Genomic DNA, 23,889 nt, shown 5'->3' with positions numbered 1-23,889 from the left:
TGTCATGCACAAAGTAACTGACTTGCCAAAACTATAGTTTGTTATAGCAAGAAATTGCTATCATTTTTATAGCAAGAAATTTGTAGAGTGGTTGAAAACAAGTTTAAATGACTCCAGCAGTAGTGTATGTAAACATCCGACTTCTACTGTACATTTCCTGCATCATTCTGTACTGCAGTACTTCCTTTATCAGAGACTAACCATGACTGAAGCTAAACATTCAGGGTTGTTGGTTCATTCCGGATTGTCTCTCATGGTACATTTGGATGACATCATCGTAATTGTCCTAGTTTCAACACCTTTTGCAGTTATGTTCCCTCGACCATCCCCAGTATGATAGCTACAGCTAAAAGAGGCTTGCTGGAGACAAAATCATATTGCTGTGCAAAACCCCAAAATAACAGTTGCTAAAGGACACCATATAATGGTTTAATTGAGTCAGTCAGTCAGGCCCACAGTGCTTAAACAGCGAAGACATTCCTTATTAATAATAACACATTTCCATTAAATAGTGTGACTGTAAAATATTATTCAGAGCTACATGTAGTGTTGTCAATTCATTGTAGTGCCAATTGATGGCAACTTGGGTCTGTCTCGTAAACAAAAACAAAAACAAAGGCATTGGTTTCTTTTGGACGAACGGAAAGCAGTCAATTTGATTTGATAGGCTTCTCATGTAAAACCAAACTCTTCCTTTAAAGGGATAGTTCACCAAATTACAATATGATGTATTAGTTTCCTTACGCTATAAGCCAGTGGTATTCAAATTCGGGGTCGCAACTCCTAGAGGGGTAGCGGGGGATGTATTTATTGGTTCAAAACATTTGATGAGCGAGATGAAAATGTAATCAATTGAAGGTTATTTGTTGATGTAAAAATATACATTTTCAGATTTGAAGGTTGTGTTGTTAGATTTGTGGATGGGTGGGTCAGCAGAAAGGATTGAAAATCCATAACATTTTTGTTGTGATGGTTTAATTTAATGTTTCATTCAATGTGTTTTATTTTATTTTTGTTTGTTTTGGAGTCAAAGATAATAGTTTCAGTATAGTTTTAGTTTTTTCAAACGGGTTGCTAATTACTTTATTTCAGCTTACTCAATCATTTATAATGATTCGTTTTTGTTTTAATTTCAGTTTTGATTTACCACAGTAACCTTGGTAAGTAGTCTATGGAGATGGAATGAATCTATGCTTTGGTTTAGTTTACTTGGCGCTGTTTCCAAATGATAATGTTTTAGCATGTGTGGCACAAATCCCATTCAAGTCATGGTATTAGCATTTTTCGCCAATCATGTTTAAATTATCTATAAGTGACTTTGTTGAGCTCATAATCCATTTTAGATACTTTCGGATAATTTGGACATGTGCGAACAATGCTAATATCGGTGCCATGACTTGAATGGGATTTGTGCCACAAATGCTAAAACATTAGCATTTGGAAACAGTATCAAGGAAACTAAACCAATGCATGGATTGCTGTCATACCTTGTCCATAGACTGCTTACAGGATAAGGAAACCAACATGTCATTTTGTAATTTGGGTGAACTATCCCTTTAAAGTATAATTTCTAAATAATCATTGGACTTCAACATAAACAATAAAAAATAATTGCATCATGTCTTTCCATGTAAGGGCTAACAATAAGGTTTTATATTTCTTATTTGCAGTCACAGATCTCAGCATTCTAACACAAAGTGTCGATTGTACCATTATGTACGTAGGAGTTAGAAAAACAGTAACTCCAAGCAAGTTCAAACTTTTAGTGTTGAGGAGGATGTGAGAGTCAGTTGACGGGGTTCAGTCAGTGTGTTTGAGGAATAAGGGTTCTAGGGTTCCATGTTGAGAGAAGGTGACATGGACCGTACAGAAAGTGCTGCGGTGCATCCTTTCTTCCTCCTCCTCCTGTCCTCTTGCCCCCTGTTCTCTGGTCAAGTCTCAAAGTACTTGTAGATCTGAGAAACATACTGCATGACACTCTGCCAGTCCGGTCTGTCCGTGTGCATCAACTCATCAATGTCCTGAAAGGGCAGACAGACATATAGACAGAGAAAAAAAACAGTTCACTCAACTGTTTGATGTAGGAGCATTATACAACATTTCATACATGGATGCTAAACACTGAGTGTACAAAACTTTTGGAACACCTTCCTACTGTAATATTGAGTTGCACCCCCTTTTACCCTCAGAACAGCCTCAATTCGTCGGGACATGGACTCTACAAGGTGTCGAAAGCATTCCACAGGGATGTTGTTCCATGTTGACTCCAATGCTTCCCAAAGTTGTGTCAAATTGGCTGGACGTCCTTTGGGTAGTGGACCATTCTTGATACACACAGGAAACTGTTGCGCAACCCAGCAGCGTTGCAGTTCTTGACCTACTCAAACCGGTTTGCCTGGCACCTATTACCATACCCCGTTCAAAGGCACTTAAATATTTTGTCTTGCCTATTCACCCTCTGAATGGCACACATACACAATCCTTGTCTCTATTGTCTCAAGGCTTAAAAATCCTTCTTTAAACGGTCTCCTCCCCTTCATCTCCACTGACTGAAGAGGATTTAACAAGTGACATCAATAAGGGATCATAGTTTTCACCTGGATTCAGTCTATGACATGGAAAGAGCAGGTGTTCTTAATATTTTGTACACCTTGTGTATATAAACATGAAGAAATTCTACATACATTATATAATATACAAGACTGATTTTCATCATTATGCAGATCAATTCAAACTCAGTCTGGACAGAAAAAGTAGTGTATGACTAAGGTGTGTGTATGTGTTTTTGTGTGTGTGCATGCCTGCGTGTGCTTGTGTTGGTACACAGATTTGGATCTTAATCCTTGGCCACAGATCGTGGCTCAGACACAAATCAGGTTCGAGATAATAATGGTGAGAGAAAAACAGACAGGAAAGGCTGAGCCTTAGAGACACAGACAGGCCAGCATTTACAGGGTCAGGATACCTGTCTTGTCCTGTGACACTGCCATCAGAGCAGCCCTTGCCAGGGTTGGGTCAGCTTTACATAACAGCCTTAGATTTGGTGGTGTTTAGTAGTGAGTCACCACCACCATACTGTTTACTGTCAAATGTCTGATGTAAACAATCAGTATTCTGGGATGAAACCGTATGTTTGATTTCCAAGGCAATGGCATAGACCTGGGGAACCCATAAAAAAATCAATATATCTGTCTCTAACATGGTAACCTCTAGGATCAAGAGAGAAACTCAAGTGTTTTAGTACTATATCTCTTGACACAATGATGAAAATAATCATGGCCTCTAAACCTTCAAGCTGCATACTGGACCCTATTCCAACTAAACTACTGAAAGAGCTGCTTCCTGTGCTTGGCCCTCCTATGTTGAACATAATAAACAGCTCTCTATCCACCGGATGTGTACCAAACTCACTAAAAGTGGCAGTAATAAAGCCTCTCTTGAAAAAGCCAAACCTCGACCCAGAAAATATAAAAAACTATCGGCCTATATCGAATCATTCATTCCCCTCAAAAATGATAGAAAAAGCTGTTGTGCAACAACTCACTGCCTTCCTGAAGACAAACAATGTATACGAAATGCTTCAGTCTGGTTTTAGACCCCATCATAGCACTGAGACTGCACTTGTGAAGGTGGTAAATTACCTTTTAATGGCGTCATACCGAGGCTCTGCATCTGTCCTCGTGCTCCTAGACCTTAGTGCTGCTTTTGATACCATTGATCACCACATTCTTTTGGAGAGATTGGAAACCTAAATTGGTGTACACGGACAAGTTCTGGCCTGGTTTAGATCTTATCTGTCGGAAAGATATCAGTAATTGCCCTCGCTAGAAGCCTGTGTTTCAGACATAAGGAAGTGGATGGCTGCAAACGTTCTACTTTTAAACTCGGACAAAACAGAGATGCTTGTTCTAGGTCCCAAGAAACAAAGAGATCTTCTGTTGAATCTGACAATTAATCTTGATGGTTGTACAGTCGTCTCAAATAAAACCATGAAGGACCTCTCCGTTACTCTGGACCCTGATCTCTCTTTTGATGATCATATCAAGACTGTTTCAAGGACAGCTTTTTTCCATCTACGTAACATTGCAAAAATCAGAAACTTTCTGTCCACAAATGATGCAGGAAAAATTAATCCATGCTTTTGTTACTTCTAGGTTAGACTACTGCAATGCTCTATTTTCCGGCTACCCGGATAAAGCACTAAATAAACTTCAGTTAGTACTAAATACGGCTGCTAGAATCCTGAGAAGAACCAAAAAATGTGATCATATTACTCCAGTGCTAGCCTCCTACACTGGCTTCCTGTTAAGGCAAGGGCTGATTTCAAGGTTTTACTGCTAACCTACAAAGCATTAGATGGGCTTGCTCCTACCTATCTTTCCGATTTGGTCCTGCCGTACATACCTACATGTACGCTACGGTCACAAGACGCAGGCCTCCTAATTGTCCCTAGAATTTCTAAGCAAACAGCTGGAGGCAGGGCTTTCTCCTATAGAGCTCCATTTTTATGGAATGTTCTGCCTACCCATGTGAGAGATGCAGACTCGGTCTCAACCTTTAAGTCTTTACTGAAGACTCATCTCTTCAGTAGGTCATATGATTGAATGTAGTCTGGCCCAGGAGTGTGAAGGTGAACGGAAAGGCTCTGGAGCAACGAACCGCCCTTGCTGTCTCTGCCTGGCCGGTACCCCTCTCTCCACTGGGATTCTCTGCCTCTAACCCTATTACAGGGGCTGAGTCACTGGCTTACCGGTGCTCTTCCATGCCGTCCCTAGGAGGTGTGCGTCACTTGAGTGGGTTGAGTCACTGACGTGATCTTCCTGTCTGGGTTGGCGCCCCCCTTGGGTTGTGCCGTGGCGGAGATCTTTGTGGGCTATTCTCAGCCTTGTCTCAGGATGGTAAGTTGGTGGTTGAAGATATCCCTCTAGTGGTGTGGGGGCTGTGCTTTGGCAAAGTGGGTGGGGTTATATCCTTCCTGTTTGGCCCTGTCCGGGGGTATCATCAGATGGGGCCACAGTGTCTCCTGACCCCTCCTGTCTCAGCCTCCAGTATTTATGCTGCAGTAGTTTATGTGTCGGGGGGTTAGGGTCAGTCTGTTATATCTGGAGTACTTCTCCTGTCTTATCCGGTGTTCTGTGTGTATTTAAGTATGCTCTCTCTAATTCTCTCTTTCTCTCTCGGAGGAGGATCTGAGCCCTAGGACCATGCCTCAGGACTACCTGGCATGATGACTCCTTGCTGTCCCCAGTCCACCTTGCCGTGCTGCTGCTCCAGGTTCAACTGTTCTGCCTGCAGTTATGGAACCCTGACCTGTTCACCGGACATGCTACCTGTCCCAGACCTGCTGTTTTCAACTCTCTAGAGACAGCAGGAGTGGTAGAGATACTCATGAGGTGCTGACTTGTTGCACCCTCAACAACTACTGTGATTATTGTTATTTGACCATGCTGGTCATTTATGAACATTTGAACAACTTGGCCATGTTTTGTTACAATCTCCACCCGGCACAGCCAGAAGAGGACTGGCCACCCCTCATAGCCTGGTTCCTCTCTACGTTTCTTCCTAGGTTTTCGCCTTTCTAGGGAGTTTTTCCTAGTCACCGTGCTTCTACACCTGCATTGCTTGCTGTTTGGGGTTTTAGGCTGGGTTTCTGTACAGCACTTTGAGATATCAGCTGATGTAAGAAGGGCTATATAAATAAATGTGATTTGATGTGGTTGTCTCACTCCATCTCATGAAGCTTGAGGGATGATTATTCTAAGACTGGGTTGGTTGGCAAATGTCTTGACTCAGACGTCCAGTGGGGTTGGACTTTGTAATGTCATGGCAATCCTGACGTTCCATTGTAACCTCAACTATGACTTCCCCTGCACTAATAGCAGAGTGAAGTGAACCATAGTTTCACATTAAGCACTTAAGCCTGACTTAATTCCTTATTTAGGTCCCTTGGGTGTGTGAGTGCTTTGGATTTGAACTATCCTTGAGATTTGTGTATTTGGAAAGTTCTCTCTCAGGGAGTAATTTTAACATTTGCATGGGTTTAAGAAAGATGCAAGGACCCAACTGGGATCCTGCCTGTAACAAACTTGGGTTCAAATACTATCTGAAATCTTTCAAATACTTTGAGTGTTTGCCTTAGCCTGTCTAGAGGGTCAGCTGGGCAGGGTTTGCACATTTTAAACTATTCTATTAGGTCCATAGTGTCAGACATGCTCAATCAAGCCCATCTAAAGTATTTGCAGTGATTTCAAATAGCATTTGAACCCAGGTCTATGATCCTGACTATCCCAAGCATCCAGCTACCATAGTGTGCCTTGCTCTTCGCATGCAATGAGGGCAAAACGCCCCTAAAGAATGTAGGACATGGAAAATACCATTGTCAATCAAGTTACGTTAATGTCCAGTGAGCTAACATACACTGTCATAAAGCACACATAGTGTACAATGCCTACAAAAGGGTTCCAAAAGGGTTCTTCTGTTTTCCCCATAGGATAACCTTTTTTCAGTTCCAAGTAGAACCCTTTTTGGTTCTAGGTAGAACCCTTTTGGGATCCATGTCGAACCCTCTGTGAAAAGTGTTCAACATGGAACCCAAAGGGTTCTTCAAAGGGTTCTCCTATGGGGACAGCCGAAGAACCCTTTTAGGTTCTAGATAGCTCCTTTGTAATCCTGCTACGTCCACACAGATATACCCTCCACTGTCCTCTAAACACCCACACATTCACTATACAAAACTGGGCAGGTTTAAAATAATCTCTCATTCCTTGTCACGCCTTAGCCTATCCATTATTGGCATGACAACGAACATGACAGGGGAGCTGGCAAAGGCACAGAATGAGCTAGGTTTATGGGAAATAACAGTAAAAATATTTATTTTAAAGCAGCAATCAGCAGTAGAAATAATAACAAAGTGTACTCCCTGCCCGTTTCTGTAAAAAGCTGAGGGATGGGGCTGATGTAAACACTCTCAAATTCATAGACAGATCTATAGATGCAAGGACTGACCGACCATCCATGATATCAAAATGATAGTTTTAACCATCTTTTAAGGCTATATAGTGTTTGTTTACATTTAATTTAACACGGGAGTAAAACAACCCTATATTTTGTATTCTGATGAGGCGTGACAGTTGATGAGGCATTTATAAGTTATATTCTTCAAGAATCAATGGGAACATATCATTCATTTATAAGTCCAAAAATGTATGCAACAACTGCTATTTGCACCTTTAAAAGAACTATTACTCATGGTGATACATACCCATCCATACACACTCGTTGTATAATCAGTATTTCAAAATGGCTGTTGGTTTGGAGTCAGATCAAATCAAAACTGTGATCTATGATTTTCCTGACACGTATGCACATGCACACACTCAAGCATGCACGCTCGCACAGAAACACAGACACACACACAGACACACACTGCTAAATGCAGCTGTTTGCTCTACACCAGGGATCATCAACTAAATTCAGCCGCGGGCTGATTTTTTCTTGAGCAGATGGTCTTGGGGCGGAACATAATTTAAAATAATTGGCAGACTACAAGCCCAAACAGATATAATACTTGACTAACATGTAATAATTTGTATACAATTACATGTCTCCATTATGAGTGGGAATACTTGGGAACAGATTTCCAAAATTAAAATCACTTGGAGCTGATTTCCTGGTGGTTTTACAGTCTTTTATGTCCAACAACAACAACAAAAAATATTATAATTTGCTCAGAACACTTGGGGGGCCTATGGACCGCCAGTTGGGGAACCCTGCTCCACACAGTGGCCGTGTCCGAATACCCATACTTGTGTCCTAAATAGTAAGTCATTTGAATATGTGGAAAAATACATGTTGAATAGTATGCAACATTTTGAAAATCGAGTATACTTTAAATGCCTGGATGTCATAGTAATCACTTAGATATGGGGATGTGCTACTGAAATCGACAAATAGCGGGAAACAGTGTAATCGCGCATTACACCTTCTCAGTATGCAAAAAAGGAATGTGTTATATTAGGCCTATGTGAATGTTTGAAAATCGAGTATTGTTTAAATGCCAGGATGTTATACTCATTCCGGTCTTCATCTAGCAGAATTTGATGCACACTTTTCCACAATGCATTCTGTTCAAGTAGTCAAAGCATTAATTAGGGAAGATGCCAAATAGCGAAACTATGTCGTTTTTGTTCTCCTTAAAATTATCACGAGTAGGCTATTGCATCTTAAGCTACAACTGAAGACAGACTTATTTTTTTATTGTTTAAGTGGATTTCTGTTTTCTCATTGAAAAGTGTTTCTTGTTCTCTTGTCCTTTGCCAGTACTAAACCATATTTAATTTCTGAATGTGTCTTTTGATTTCTGAATGTGTCGGCACCGAGGACTCAGGATGTGGCTGAGTTATTGATGTCAAGTTAATCAGGCCTTTTAATTGAAACATATAGATTGTAGGCTAGGTAGGCTAGGCTACCTATTTAATGATTTAATTCATGGATCATGCCTTAGCAGTCACTCTGATCTTGTTCCCAATGATCAGTGCTTTAGTTTACTATGTTGCTGCCCAACGGTTCTGAATTTGCGATGCACAGACTGTCCATGTTGTTTTGTGCAGTAGCCTTTTGATTTGAACATTTAAAAGGTGTTGGTGTGTGCACTAGGCTATTTCATTGCATTTATACATGTTTCAACACTTTGGTTTCACTAATAAATCTGTTGAAATGGAACCAAATGATATGTTTCTGTCTTTAGTCCTTTTTAAATGAGATAGATGGGCTTTATGGGCTGTGATTTAGGTTGAATGTGATATTCTGCCTATAACCAGCCTTAGGCCTATAACTCCATTCCTATTCTATACAGAGTTTAGAGAAATTAATCGAATTGGAAATGAGCTACAGAATTATCAGGATGGTTAATGTGATGCATGTCTGTTGAATTTGGAAAACTCTACCAGCACTTGGCCCCGCCCTATCTAAACAGCCAGATTCTACTGAGCTACTGCATTTCGGCTGTGGCATACTGCATACTTTTTAACTAAACGGTATGTGCTAAATAGTATGTAACGATGAGTAGCCTACGTATGTAGTACGCTAGTGTGGGTATTCGGACACAGTCACTATATTGACTTCTTAAACGGTGTTGCACTGAGGCAAATCCAAAGGCAGATGACAATGCCAAGTTAAAAAACAAGTCTATACGGTTTCACGTCATAAAACATATACATCTGACATCTGAATAAATTTAAAGTAGTCAATCTACGGACAGTCCTACGCCTTCTATTGATTGGTCAAAGACAGATTTATAAAAGGCGCAGCACGTCTGTTCAGGTTTTCTACATCACTGGTTTGTGTGTGTGTTACTCTGTGTCTGCGTGCGTAGGCCTGTGTTGACAGTGGTAAATGCCTTGAGTAGTTCTGCAGGGATGGTTTGTCCATGTCATGATAACAGTCTGCTCCAGAGGGAGAGAGAGAGGACTGCTGCAGTCAATGATGGGTTTGAGGGGCTCTGAATACGGGTCTCTGGAACAAGTTGGACCTGCCGTGGTAAGGTTGGTTGTGTGTGAGGGGTTGTGTGTGAGGGGAGGTGGAGATCCTAAGACGAGCAAGGATCCTGACGCCCATATGTGCACAAATGTCACACAAACAGGCCAATAATATGCTCCGGTTTGTTTGTTCATGAAATATTGTTTGTTTATGCTCCAATTTTGTTTGTTCATGAGAGAGGATCCCTGCCACCCATGTATGCAGATGTCAATCAAGCATGAATGGCACCAGTGGCATGACACCTTTGGCACGACACCACATTTATATAACATTTTTAATATAATATGGATGAAAAATAGTAATAGTAAAACAAAACATTGCAGATTTTATAGACACAGTGTGGGAACAGATGCTTGAGGCACTTCAACCAACTCTATCAGAAATGTCAAATCAAATCAATGTTAATTTGTTGCTCGCACAGGATACAACATGTGTAAACAGTACTTACTTACAAGGTCTTCCTCAACAATGTAGTGTTGAATATCAAAGATAAGAAATAGAAAATCCTGAATAGGATCCTAAAAGAGCACAGAAACCATACTAGGTCAGATAAATACAAATAAAAACACACAATAAATAAAACACACAAGAATATTTACAAGGACAGTTCCAGTACCATATATGCAGGGATACAGTGCTAGTTGAGGTTGATACTGTACAGTACCAGCCAAAGGTTTGGACTCACATACTCATTCAAGGGTTTTTCTTTTTTTCAACAATTTTCTACATTCTAGAATAATAGTGAACACATCAAAACTATGAAATAACACACAACCAAAAAGTGTTAAACAAATCAACATATATTTTATATTTGAGATTCATCAAAGTAGCCACCCTTTGCCTTGATGACAGCTTTGCACACTCTTGGCATTCTCTCAACCAGCTTCACATGGAATGCTTTTACAAAAGTCTTGAAGGAGTTCCCACATATGCTGGGCATTTGTTGGCTGCTTTTCCTTCACTCTGTGGTCCAACTCATCCCAAACCATGACAATTGGGTTGAGGTCAGGGGATTGGGGAGGCCAGGTCATCTGATGCAGCACTCCATCACTCTCCTTCTTGGTCAAATAGCCCTTACACAGCCTGGAGGTGTATTTTGGGTTGTTGTCCTGTTGAAAACAAATGATAGTTCCACTGAGCGCAAACCAGATGGGATGGGGTATCGCTGCAGAATGCTGTGGTAGCCATGCTGGTTAAGGGTGCCTTGAATTCTAAATAAATCACTGACATTGTCACCAGCAAAGCACCACCACACCATCACACCTCCTCCAAGCTTCATGGTGGGAACCACACATGCAGAGATTATCCGCTCATTTACTCTGCATCTCACAAAGATACGGTGGCTGGAACCAAAAATCGCAAATTTTGATTCATCAGACCAAAGGACAGATTTCCACTGGTCTAATGTCCATTGCTCGTGTTTCTTGGCCCAAGCATGTCCCTTCTTCTTATTGGTGTCCTTTAATAGTGTTTTCTCTGAACAGTTGATGTTGATATGTGTGTGTTACTTGAACTCTGTGAAGCATTTATTTGGCCTGCAATTTCTGAGGCTCGTAACTCTAATGAACTTATATGCAGCAGAGGTAACTCTGGGTCTTACTTTCCTGTGGTGGTCCTCATGAGAGCCAGTTTCATCATACCACTTAATGGTTTTTGCGACTGCACTTGAAGAAACTTTTAAAGTTCTTGACATTTTTCGGATTGACTGACCTTCGTGTCTTAAAGTAATGATGGACTGTCATTTCTCTTTGCTTATTTGAGCTGTTCTTACCATAATATGGACTTGGTGTTTTACATAATAGGGCTATCTTCTGTATACCACCCATACTTTAACTTAAACTTTTTACAAGGCACACCTGTTAATAATGAACTTTTAACAAGGCACACCTGTTAATTGATGGTTGGGAGAAGTTGCTCTGGAAGGATGTGTTGGTACCCTTCTTTATTCATGGCTGTGTTCTTAGGCAAAATTGTGAGTGAGCCCACTCCCTTGGCTGAGAAGCAACCCCACACATGAATGGTCTCAGGATGCTTTACTGTTGGCATGATACAGGACTGGTGGTAGCGCTCACCTTGTCTTCTCCGGACAAGCTTTTTTTCCGGATGCCCCAATCAATCGGAAAGGGGATTCATCAGAGAAAATGACTTGACCCCAGTCCTCAGCAGTCCAATCTCTGTACCTTTTGCAGAATATCAGTCTGTCCCTGATGTTTTTCACGGAGAGAAGTGGCTTCTTTGCTGCCCTCCTTGACACCAGGCCATCCTCCAAAAGTCTTCGCCTCACTGTGCGTACAGATGCACTCACACCTGCCTGTTGCCATTCCTGAGCAAGCTCTGTACTGGTGGTGCCCTGATTCCGCAGCTGAATCAACTTTAGGAGACGGTCCTGGCTCTTGCTGGACTTTCTTGGGTGCCCTGAAGCCTTCTTCACAACAATTGAACCGCTCTACTTGAAGTTCTTGATGATCCGGTAAATGGTTGATTTAGGTGCAATCTTACTGGCAGCAATATCCTTGCCTGTGAAGCCCTTTTTGTGCAAAGCAATTATGATGGCACGTGTTTCCTTGCAGGTATCCATGATTGACAGAGGAAGAACAATGATTCCAAGCACCACCCTATTTTTGAAGCTTCCAGTCTGTTATTAGAACTCAATCAGCATGACAGAGTGATCTCCAGCCTTGTCCTCATCAACACTCACAGCATTGTGTTAACGAGAGAATCACTGACATGATGTCAGCTGGTCCTTTTGTGGCAGGGCTGAAATGCAGTGGAAACGTTTTTTTGGTATTCAGTTAATTTACATGGCAAAGAGGGACTTTGCAATTAATTGCAATTCATCTGATCACTCTTCATAACATTCTGGAGTATATGCAAATTGCCATAATACAAACTGAGGCAGCAGACTTTGTGAAAATGTATATTTGTGTCATTCTCAAAACTTTTGGCCATGACTATATTTGTCACAATTTAATCAACTCAAAGTTCTGTCAAAGTCACCACGCTATTTCGTTGATGTAAATTAGTTTAAATGTAGGCCTAAAATATTATGTGATTATTGGACTACAGTCTAGTGAAAATTACATTTGATTTAGCTTATTTTTGACTGAGCTTGTTGTTACTTTTCTCTCCCATTACACCTGGCTATCAGGGGAATTTTGGAAGGTTGTGGCTGTTTATACTTTATGATAACCCACTTATTGTGGTTATTTTGTCACAGGGAACATATCCGATTCTCCACTTAACAACCAGATAAGCAAATAGGCCTAGTAGCGGTGACTCAGCACCAGTAGCAGAGATAGTGCCCCGTTACAACAAATCCCTGCGAATCTAGTGAAGCCTGTGCACTCGCTTTTGTTATTGTAACATCATGGAACAAAATGTCTATTTCCTCGAGCGTGTTTGTGGACACATTGTACCATACATTTTGTTAACAGTGAGTAGTCCTAGCTGCACTTCATATGTTGAGCGTCTGCCATTGGCACAAAGATAGATTGGAGATTTCATGAATGTAAGATGGAGATTACCTTCAGTAAACTGCATTGAGAGGTCGCGTGTAGGCTACATACACTATATATACAAAAGTATGTGGATACCCCTTCAAATGAGTGGATTTCAGCCACTCCCATTGCTGACAGGTATATACAATCGAGCACACAGCCATGCAATCTCAATAGACAAACATTGGAAGTAGAATGGCCTTACTGAAGAGCTCAGTGACTTTCAAAGTACCACCATCATACGATGCCACCTTTCCAACAACTCAGTTCATCAAATGTATGCCCTGCTAGAGCTGGCCCTGTCAACTGTAAGTGCTGTTATTTTGAAGTGGAAACATCTAGGAGCAACAACGGCTCAGCTGCAAAGTGGTAGGCCACATAAGCTCACAGAGTGCTGAAGCGTGTGGCGCGTACAAATCGCCTGTCCTCGATTGCAAAACTCATTACTGAGTTCCAAACTGCCTTTGGAAGCAACGTCAGCACAATAACGAGAGTTTCATGAAATGGGTTTCCATGGCTGAGCAGCCTCACTTAACCCTAAGATCACCATGCGCAATGCCAGAGCAGGAACAGTTAATGCCGATAGCCTGTGGGTGAGAGTGGGCAGCCATTGGTTAGCTGTTCAACAGTCTTATTGCTTAGGGATAGAAGCTGTCTTGGAGCCTGAGAACAGTCCATGGCTGGGATGGTTGAAGTCTTTGGCAATTTTCTGGGCCTTCCACAGACACGCCTGGTATAAATGTCCTGGATGGCTGGTAGCTTTGGCTCAATGATGTACATGGGCCGTCCGTACCACCCTCAGTAGAGCCTTGCGGTCAAGGGTGGTTAAGTTGCCATACCAGGCAGTGATGCAGCTAGTCAAGATGCTCACGATAGTGCAGCTGTAAAACTTCTTGAGGATCTGAGGGCCCATGACAAATCTCTTCAGTCTCCTGAGGGAGAAGAGGCGCCGTTATAACCATGTTACCTGGACACCGAGGAACTTGAAGCTCTTGACCCTCTCCACTTCAGCCCTATTGATGTGGAGAGGGTCATGCTCCCCCCACTGTTTCCTTCTTGGTCTTGCTAACATTGAGGGAGAGATTGTTGTCCAGGCACCACACTGCCAAGTCTCATCGCTGTCAGTGATCAGGCCTACCACCGTCGTCAGAAAATTTGATGATGGTGTTGGAGTCGTGCGTGGCCACACAGTTCTGGGAGAACAGGGAGTACACGAGGGGGCTAAACACACACCCCCGTGTTGAGGGTGAGCTTGGTGAAGATGTTGTTGCTTACCCTCACCACCTGGGGTCTCCCATCAGGAAGTCCAGGATCCAGTTGCAGAGGGAGGAGTTCACTCCCAGGGTCCCGAGCTTGCTGACGAGCTTGGAGGGCACTACAGTATTGAACGCTGATCACTCTATCACTTGATAAAATTCAATCATCTAATCAAATGTTGCTTCTGTAGATGACCAACTCAAAGCATGCTATTCATTCTGTAGTTAATCAAATTAGGTCATTTGTTTAGGAATAAACCAGATCAAAGCGTCCATGCTTTTTTGGTGCATTGTCTGGTCTCTGGTTGCTCAGTTCAACTCACCAGGGAGGGTTTGATGCCAATGCTCTCTGCAGCCTGAAACGCCAGGGACAGATTCCGGCCCTGTAGGAAAAACATACAGTGTTGATCATTACAAGGTCTTCCTCCTCCTATTCCTCCTCTTCCTCATTCATTACACACTACAGAGTGTCCCTCTTCCTCCTATACCTCCTCTTCCTTACTCATAACACACTGCAGGGCCCTCCTCTCTTCCTCCTCTTCTTCCCCCTCCTATTCCCCCTCTTCTTCCACATGTATTAACACACAGATCGCTGCAAACAGCAACAAACAGCACACATCTCCACAAATAAACCCTTTTAAACACCCAGGCCATATTCCCTCTGGGACCAGGACAAAACGTATGCCTGAGGTGGAGGGAGAGGACAGTCAAAGAGTCACTGACCTGCCGAACTGCTAAAACAGAGGGCGACCTACAACGAGGTGAGTTCCAAGCTACGCAAGCTAAATCTGTGCAAGCTAGATGAGGCTTCATCCACCCGGCAAAACTCATTTTGACCTTCCAGAACACAACACACATGTTTTCCACTGTCAAGACTTCATTAATAATCACATCAAACCCAACACACAAGGGGACAAGTCGACAGATGGAACCCTATCATGACTGGCTCAATATTCAGGTACAGTGCCTTGCGAAAGTATTCGGCCCCCTTGAACTTTGCGACCTTTTGCCACATTTCAGGCTTCAAACATAAAGATATAAAACTGTATTTTTTTGTGAAGAATCAACAACAAGTGGGACACAATCATGAAGTGGAACGACATTTATTGGATATTTCAAACTTTAACAAATCAAAAACTGAAAAATTGGGCGTGCAAAATTATTCAGCCCCCTTAAGTTAATACTTTGTAGCGCCACCTTTTGCTGTGATTACAGCTGTAAGTCGCTTGGGGTATGTCTCTATCAGTTTTGCACATCGAGAGACTGAAATTTTTTCCCATTCCTCCTTGCAAAACAGCTCGAGCTCAGTGAGGTTGGATGGAGAGCATTTGGACAGAGTCTCCCACCTCAGCTGTAGATCTCTGCAGTTCATCCAGAGTGATCATGGGCCTCTTGGCTGCATCTCTGATCAGTCTTCTCCTTGTATGAGCTGAAAGTTTAGAGGGACGGCCAGGTCTTGGTAGATTTGCAGTGGTCTGATACTCCTTCCATTTCAATATTATCGCTTGCACAGTGCTCCTTGGGATGTTTAAAGCTTGGGAAATCTTTTTGTATCCAAATCCGGCTTTAAACTTCTTCACAACAGTATCTCGGACCTGCCTGGTGTGTTCCTTGTTCTTCATGATGCTCTCTGCGCTTTTAACGGACCTCTGAGACTATCACAGTGCAGGTGCATTTATACGGAGACTTGATTACACACAGGTGGATTGTATTTATCATCATTAGTCATTTAGGTCAACATTGGATCATTCAGAGATCCTCACTGAACTTCTGGAGAGAGTTTGCTGCACTGAAAGTAAAGGGGCTGAATCATTTTGCACGCCCAATTTTTCAGTTTTTGATTTGTTAAAAATGTTTGAAATATCCAATAAATGTCATTCCACTTCATGATTGTGTCCCACTTGTTGTTGATTCTTCACAAAAAAATACAGTTTTATATCTTTATGTTTGAAGCCTGAAATGTGGCAAAAGGTCGCAAAGTTCAAGGGGGCCGAATACTTTTGCAAGGCACTGTATGTTATCCATGCATGATCACTCAGCCTAGCCTATTGCTATGATTCTGCCCTCAGAATAAGACAATGACGAGGAGCCAGCCCCCCCACTCCCCAATTGGGTACAAGGAACATTAATACTATTTTTGCTGAGCATTGGATTTTGTTGTTATTATATTGCCTATGGTCCAGGACATTAAAACAGTGATCACACCACACCAACTAATGGACAATGGACAATATACCGAGGTGTCCCATATGGGCTACTACTCCATTTACACTATTGCATTTACCTCCAAGGGAGGACTTGACCTACTGGCCATGATGTATTATGGTCTAGAGTATCTAGAACAGATGTGTCATTCAAATGTTGCTCCGGAGGGCCGCACAGAAAATGTATTCTATTTCCTCGCCGACAGAATTTGCAAAACATAGTCCTCTATTCATCGTTTTAGGAATTTTCGATACTCCCTGACTGTCTAGCTTTAATTTTGGTTATTGTTAGCAAGCTGGCCACAGTCAAGAAACCATTATCATTTCTACACTGTTTCGTTTTGGTTTTAGTCATTTAAAAGTATATTGAGTTTGTTTTACTACACACAAAAAAGAAGACAAAAAATGAAATAACAATACTAATAAATACATGTTTTACTCAGACCACCTGCGGGCCAGATTGGATGCCCTTGCTGGGTGTCCAATCTGATTTAGAACATATGATTTAGAATATAGACTTCACTTCTTGGACATTGTCGTATCTTTACTATCATTAAATTGAAGAGTTGCAAAGAAAAAGCCATATCTCAGACTGGCCAATAAAAACAAAAGCATTGTCTCTTCACTGTTGACGTTGAGACTGGTGTTTTGCTGGTACTATTTAATGAAGCTGCCAGTTGAGGACTTGTGAGGCGTCTGTTTCTCAAACTAGACACTCTAATGTACTTGTCCCTTTGCTCAGTTGTGCACCGGGGCCTCACACTCCTCTTTCTAGTCTGGTTAGAGACAGTTTGCGCTGTTCTGTGAAGGGAGTAGTACACAGCATTGTACGAGATCTTCAGTTTCTTTGCAATTTCTTGCATGGAATAGCCTTTATTTCTCAGAACAAGAATAGACTGACAAGTTTCAGAAGAAAGTTCTTTGTTTCTGGCCATTTTGAGCCTGTAATCGAACCCACAAATGCTGATGCTCCAGATACTCAACTAGTCTAAAGAAGGCCAGTTTTATTGCTTCTTTAATAAGCACAGCAGTTTTCAGCTGTGCTAACATAATTGCAAGAGGGTTTTCTAATGATCAATTAGCCTTTTAAAATGATAAACTTGAATTAGCCAACACAAAGTGCCATTGGAACACAGGAGTGATGGTTGCTGATAATGGGCATCTGTACGGCTATGTAGATATTCCATAAAAAAATCATACATTTTCAGATACAATAGTCATTTACAACATTAACAATGTCTACACGGTATTTCTGATCAATTTGATGTTATTTTAATGGACAAAAAATGTGCATTTCTTTAAAAAACAAGGACATTTCTAAGTGACCCCAAAATTTAGAATGGTAGTGTATATACAGTACCAGTCAAAAGTTTGGACACACCTACTCATTCAAGGGTTTTTCTTTATTTTTACTATGTTATACATAGTAGAATAATAGTGAAGACATCAAAACTATGAAATAACACATATGGAATCATGTAAGAAGCAAACAAGTGTTTTGACATTCTTCAAAGTAGCCACCCTTTGCCTTGATGACAGCTTTGCATTCTCTCACACAGCTTCATGAGGTAGTCACCTGGAATGCATTTCAATTAACATGTGTGCCTTGTTAAAAGTTAATTTGTGGAATGCATTTCCTTCTTAATGCATTTAAACTAACCAGTTGTGTTGTGACAAAGTAGGGGTGGTATACTGAAGATATCCCTATTTGGTAAAAGACCAAGCCCGTACTATGGTAAGAACAGCTCAAATAAGCAAAGAGAAACCACAGTCCATCATTACTTTAAGACATGAAGGTCAGTCAATATGGAACATTTCAAGAACATTGAAATTTCTTCAAGTGCAGTCGCAAATACCATCAACTGCTATGATGAAACTGGCTCTCATGAGGACCGCCACAGGAAAGGAAGAACCAGAGTTACCTCTGCTACAGAGGATAAGTTCATTAGAGTTACCAGCCTCAGAAATTGTAGCCCAAATAAATGCTTCACAGAGTTCAAATAACAGACACATCTCAATATCAACTGTTCAGTGGAGACTGCATGAATCAGGCCTTCATGGTCAAATCACTGCAAAGAAACCACTACTAAAGGACACCAATACAAAGAAGAGACTTGCTTGGGCCAAGAAAAACGACCAATGGACATTAAACCAGTGGAAATCTGTCTGTTGGTCTGATGAGTTCAAATTTGAGATTTTTGGTTCCAACCGCTGTGTCTTTGTGAGACGCAGAGTAGGTGAACGGATGATCTCTGCATGTGTGGTTCCCACCGTGAAGCATGGCGAAGGAGGTGTGATGGTGCTTTGTTGGTGACACTGTCAGTGATTTATTTAGAATTCAATGCACACTTAACCAGCACGGCTACCTCAGCATTCTGCAGCGATACCCTATCCCATCTGGTTTGCGCTCAGTGGAACTATCATTTGTTTTTCAACAGGACAATGACCCATCGCACCTCCAGGCTGAGTAAGGGCTATTTGACCAAGAAGGAGAGTGATGGAGTACTTCTTCAGATGACCTGGCCTCCACAATCACATGATCTCAACCAAATTAAGATGGTTTGGGATGTGCTGGACCGCAGAGTGAAGGAAAAGCAGCCAACAAGTGCTCAGCATATGTGGGAACTCCTTCAAGACTGTTGGAAAATGATTCCAGATGAAGATGACTGAGAGAATGCCAAGAGTGTGAAAAGCTGTCATCAAGGTAAAGGGTGGCTACTTTGATGAATCTAAAACCGAAAATATATTTTGATTTGATTAACTCTTTTTTGCTTACTACATGATTCTATGTTATTTCATAGTTTTGATGTCTTCAATATTATTCTGCAATGTAGAAAATAGTACAAATAAAAAAAATAAAACTTGAATGAGTAGGTGTATGCTGGTACTATATATATATATTTTTTACCATTTTCTTTATTTTATTTCACTTAGTCCTGCATGTTGGAGCTCGGAGCCTAATATTCTCACTGTAGCCTGCAATTACACCTGCAACCCTGTACATGTGACTATTAAACACTCAACCTGAATCTGCTCGGATTTATTCAGAATCACTAGAAGCAGTAGACAAGGCAATCCGATTTCTCCTCTGCTATTTTTATTATCAATGGACCCCCTGGGCAATGCAATTTGAGAATTGAAGGAAATAACAACCATTTCCCTGAAATCTGCTGATCACTTCATCTGATTATGCACAGACAATATTTTACTATATCTAGACAATGTATTTCAATCACTCCCAAACGCATTGAAGTTTCTAGATAAATTCAGCTTCATCTCAAGTTATGAAATGTATCTAACTAAACCAGCCCTACTGCCTCTCAAGACTTATGGAATCCCAATTGTTTCCCATTATATATTTCCTTCCTTAGATAAAACCATTGTCAGAAACTTTAACAGAATGCTCTAATCAACTCAATCTGATCTCAGTAGATGGACTAACATCCCAGTTCCTATAACTGGGAGAATATCTATTGCCGAAATTACTATATTGCCTCGGCTGAATTTCCGTAGTTCAATACGCCCCATGTGTTCCCATTCTGGCTTTTGAGATAAAATGCATTGTGCTGTTTCAAAATGTATATTTCAGTTAAGCGATCCGGGATAAAATTAACAAACTTACAAAGAGGGAAAGATGTGAGAGGACTATCCGTACCAAACTTTAAATTGTATTTCCAGGCACTAGCATTTCGCCCCATCTTAAAATGGTTTAGACATGATTCTTCTGGCTAAGTATAGTGAATTATATGGTGTCTCCTGTTGCTCTGGAAGAGGTGGTCTCCACTGATATATCCCTTAAACGATTGCTCACACAATTTATATTGAAAAAACGATGTAACTGGGAATCAAAATGGCATGCCCATACTCCAATATTTAACAATAATGGCTTACGATCTTTAGCATCCCCTCAATGGTACAAATGTGGAATCTGAATCTTATAATTTTTTGCTAATCTATTGAAAATGAAATACAGAAATATCCAATTTATATAAGTATTCACATTCAAGAGTCAATACTTTGTAGAAGCACCTTTGGCTGTGATTACAGCTGTGAGTCTTTATGGGTAAGACTAAGTTTCCACACTTGGATTGTGCAAAAGTTGGCCATTATTATTTTCAAAATTCTTAATGTTCTGTCAAATTGGTTGTTGATCATTGCTAGACAACCATTTTCAGGTCTTGCCGTAGATTTTCGAGCAGCTTTAAGTCAAAACTGTAACTCGGCCACTCAGGAACATTCACTGTCTTCTTGGTAAGCAACTTCAGTGTAGATTTGGCCTTGTGTTTTTGGTTATTCTCCCACTGAAAGGTTAATTAATCTCCCAGTGTCTGGTGGAAAGCAGACTGAACCAGGTTTTCCTCTAGGATTTTGCCTGTGCTTAGCTCTATTCAGTTCATTTTTATTCAGAAAAACTCTCCAGTCCTTAATGACTAAAAGCATTCCCATAACATCATGCAGCCACCACTATACTTGAAAATATGGAGCTTGGTACTCAGTAATGTGTTGTATTGTATTTCCCCCAAACATAACACTTTTGTATTCAGGACAAAATGTGAACTGCTTTGCCACATTGTTTGCAGTATTACTTTAGTGCCTTGTTGCAAACAGGATGCATGTTTTGTAATATTTGTATTCTGTACAGGCTTCCTTCTTTTCACCCTGTCAATTAGGTAACTATTGTGGAGTAACTACAATGTATTTGCTCCGTCCTCAGTTTTCTCTTATCACAGCCATTAAACTCTGTAACATGGCCTCATGTTGATATCCCTGAGCGGTTTCCTTCCTATTCGGCAACTAAGTTAGGAAGGACGCCTGTATCTTTGTAGTGTGTTACGGATACAAGTATCCTGTGTGTGTATCCTGTGTTTTCTCTCCTTCTCCCCTCACAGGTGAAAATCATCACTCCCCAATCAGTCAACAATCAATCATCAATCAGAAGACACACCTCCTCCTGTTTCCTACCCTATCACAGTTCCTTTCCCTTGGTTTAAAAACCCCATCAGTTGTTTGCTCTAGAGCTCAATCTCTCTGTAAATGCCATGTATGTAGATCTCTGTGTTTCACTCTCTCTTTGTGTCTTAACCTCTCTTTTGTTTGAGCACCTCCAAATCACTTTGTCATCTTCTGTGAGTATTGTTTTTGGTTATGGTGTTTGTTTGATTGCTGGTGGGAAAAGGGGAAACCAAGACAAGTCGCCCATGGGCATACACTACCCGTAGGTAGACTTTGTTAAAAACACTAGTTAGAACTGGGTGGACCACCCACTGTATTTTTGGTTAGTTAGTTAGCTGTTAAATTAGGCTAGTCTAGCTTAGAGGTGTTTTGGATGCTTATTGTTTCTTTCCTTGGGTCCAGCTCAGCCCCTTTTCCTGCTCCCCCCATTACCGTGTGTTTTACAATAAACCCTGAGTTTGACGGTATAATTTCAGTTGTGGTTATTTCGTTCACACTTTTACTTTGTCACAATTATAATTTGCATGAGATGTTACGGGTCTCATTACCATCCCCCCCCCTAGACTGTCGGGCCAAAAGGGATTCGTAACATAGTGACTGGGTGTATTGATAGACCATCAGTGTAATTAATAACTTCACCATGCTCCAAGGCATTTCAATGTCTGCTTTGTTTATTAATACCCATCTAGCAATAGGTGCCCTTTGTGAGGCATTGGAAAACCTCCCTGGTCGTTGTGGTTGGCTCTGTTTGATATTCACTGCTCGACTGAAGCTTGCCATAACAAAGGGTTGAATACTTATTGACTCAAGATATTTCAGCTTTTCATTTTTAATTGATCTGTAAAAATGTTAAAAAAAACATCCACTTTGATATTAAGGGGTATTGTGTGTAGGCCAGTGACCAATACATCTCAATTTAATCAATTTTAAATTCAGTCTGTAACACAATAAAATGTGGAAAAGGCAAGGGGTATTCGGAAAAGTATTCGGACCCCTTGACTTTTTCCACATTTTGTTTCGTAACAGCCTTATTCTAAAATTGATTAAATAGCTCCCCCCCCATGAATCTAAACCCAATATCCCATAATGTCAAAACAAAAACTGGTTTTTAGAAATGTTTGCAAATGCATACCCCCCTGAAATATCCCATTTAAACACAAGTGTTTACTCAGTACTTTGTTGAAGCACCTTTGGCAGCGATTACAGCCTTGAGTCTTCCTGGGTATGTCGCTACAAGCTTGGCACAACTGTATTTGGGGAGTTTCTCTCAATCTTCTCTGCAGATCCTCTCAAGCTCTGTCAGGTTGGAAGGGGAGTGTTGCTGATGATCAATGGAACCAGGATGCGCCTAAGCTCAATTCTGAGTCTCATAGCAAAGGGTCTGAATTCTTATGTAAATAATGTATCTGTTTTTTATTTAGAATACATTTGCAAAAATTTCAATAAAACCTGTTTTCGCTTTGTCATTGGGGGGTGGGGTTGGGGAAATAGGGTTGGGGGGTCATTTATTTGTCTCTCCTTTTTCCTTTGCAAACTACATTGATTGAACTGACCTCTTGGAGACCTAGAACCACTCTGACCAAAGTGGTTGTCTTTGGCTGGGAATGGGAGACATGCACATTCAAGACTATTATTTCTATACTATTTTTGAACCGATAGCCCCTGTTTGCTTTGGACAGGCCCATGATGTCAGCTGCACGGCTTGAAAATGATTTATTAATAAAGGATGAGAGCTGAGATTGGGAAACCAGAGGCTGAAGCTCATGGTGTTGGAGTCTAACAGTAAATGTTTGATAAATAACCTTATTTTGAGCCATGACAGAGAGCTTGAATAAATGGAATGGAATGATAGATCCAAAGAACATTCTAGGAAAGGTGCACTCTAACTTCTGCTTTCAAAGGTGGCCTGTAAGTCTAGAAACTAGGAAGTCACTCAACAGAACACATTAAAGCCAACACACAGCCCTCACTGAATAATTCACTGGGGATGGGCTAGCTTTGTCTGTCATCTGGAAGGCACAGAAAGGTTTTACCATAGTAATCAGCCTGGCTAATTTGTCACGTATAGCATGCAGCATCGGATGTGTGTGTGTGCCAAAGTGTCGTCCTCTTTTGTTTATAGTGAGCTGGTCGAATAAACACAGGGGTGCTGAACCCAACACATGGCACGAAGCGGAGCCTGTTTGCTGTGTTTTTGTGCCCTTCTCTCTCCTCTCTATGCCACCTGCATATACATACAGCAGGACTGTTTGTCAACACTAATATATAGCCGCTTCTCTTTAACACCAAGTGATAGAGGGTGGCTTTAAAGGTACATGCTTGTCATACAAAAGCCCTTAGGGCTGGATTCATTCCGGACCGCAGAAGATCCGCGTATGCAGTGTTTACTGTGAATGCAGCCTTCGCGAATGCAGAAACATTGCATTTAAAGTTAAATTGCGC

The 23,889-nt window shown here is 41.2% G+C and overlaps 1 protein-coding gene across 4 annotated transcripts in view; it reads right to left on the bottom strand.

Moving 5' to 3' along the window:
• Positions 1–415: 415 nt before the first annotated feature.
• The window catches only part of specc1 (sperm antigen with calponin homology and coiled-coil domains 1), a 169,114-nt gene continuing 145,640 nt past the window's right edge, over positions 416–23,889 (bottom strand). For all 4 annotated transcript variants that reach the window (XM_024431744.2, XM_024431747.1, XM_024431745.2 and 1 more), the window contains 2 exons: positions 14,614–14,673; positions 416–2,021 (listed from right to left, as the gene is read on the bottom strand). In XM_024431744.2, the coding sequence (XP_024287512.1) occupies positions 1,932–2,021; positions 14,614–14,673 (150 nt within the window). In that variant the 3' untranslated portion in view covers positions 416–1,931. The remainder of the gene's footprint in view (positions 2,022–14,613; positions 14,674–23,889) is intronic.

The sequence above is a fragment of the Oncorhynchus tshawytscha genome, linkage group LG09 (genome assembly GCF_018296145.1).
Source record: "Oncorhynchus tshawytscha isolate Ot180627B linkage group LG09, Otsh_v2.0, whole genome shotgun sequence".
NCBI lineage: Eukaryota > Metazoa > Chordata > Actinopteri > Salmoniformes > Salmonidae > Oncorhynchus > Oncorhynchus tshawytscha.
The sequence above is the reverse complement of the archived record's forward strand: the minus strand, read 5'-3'. Positions and strand labels throughout refer to the sequence as shown.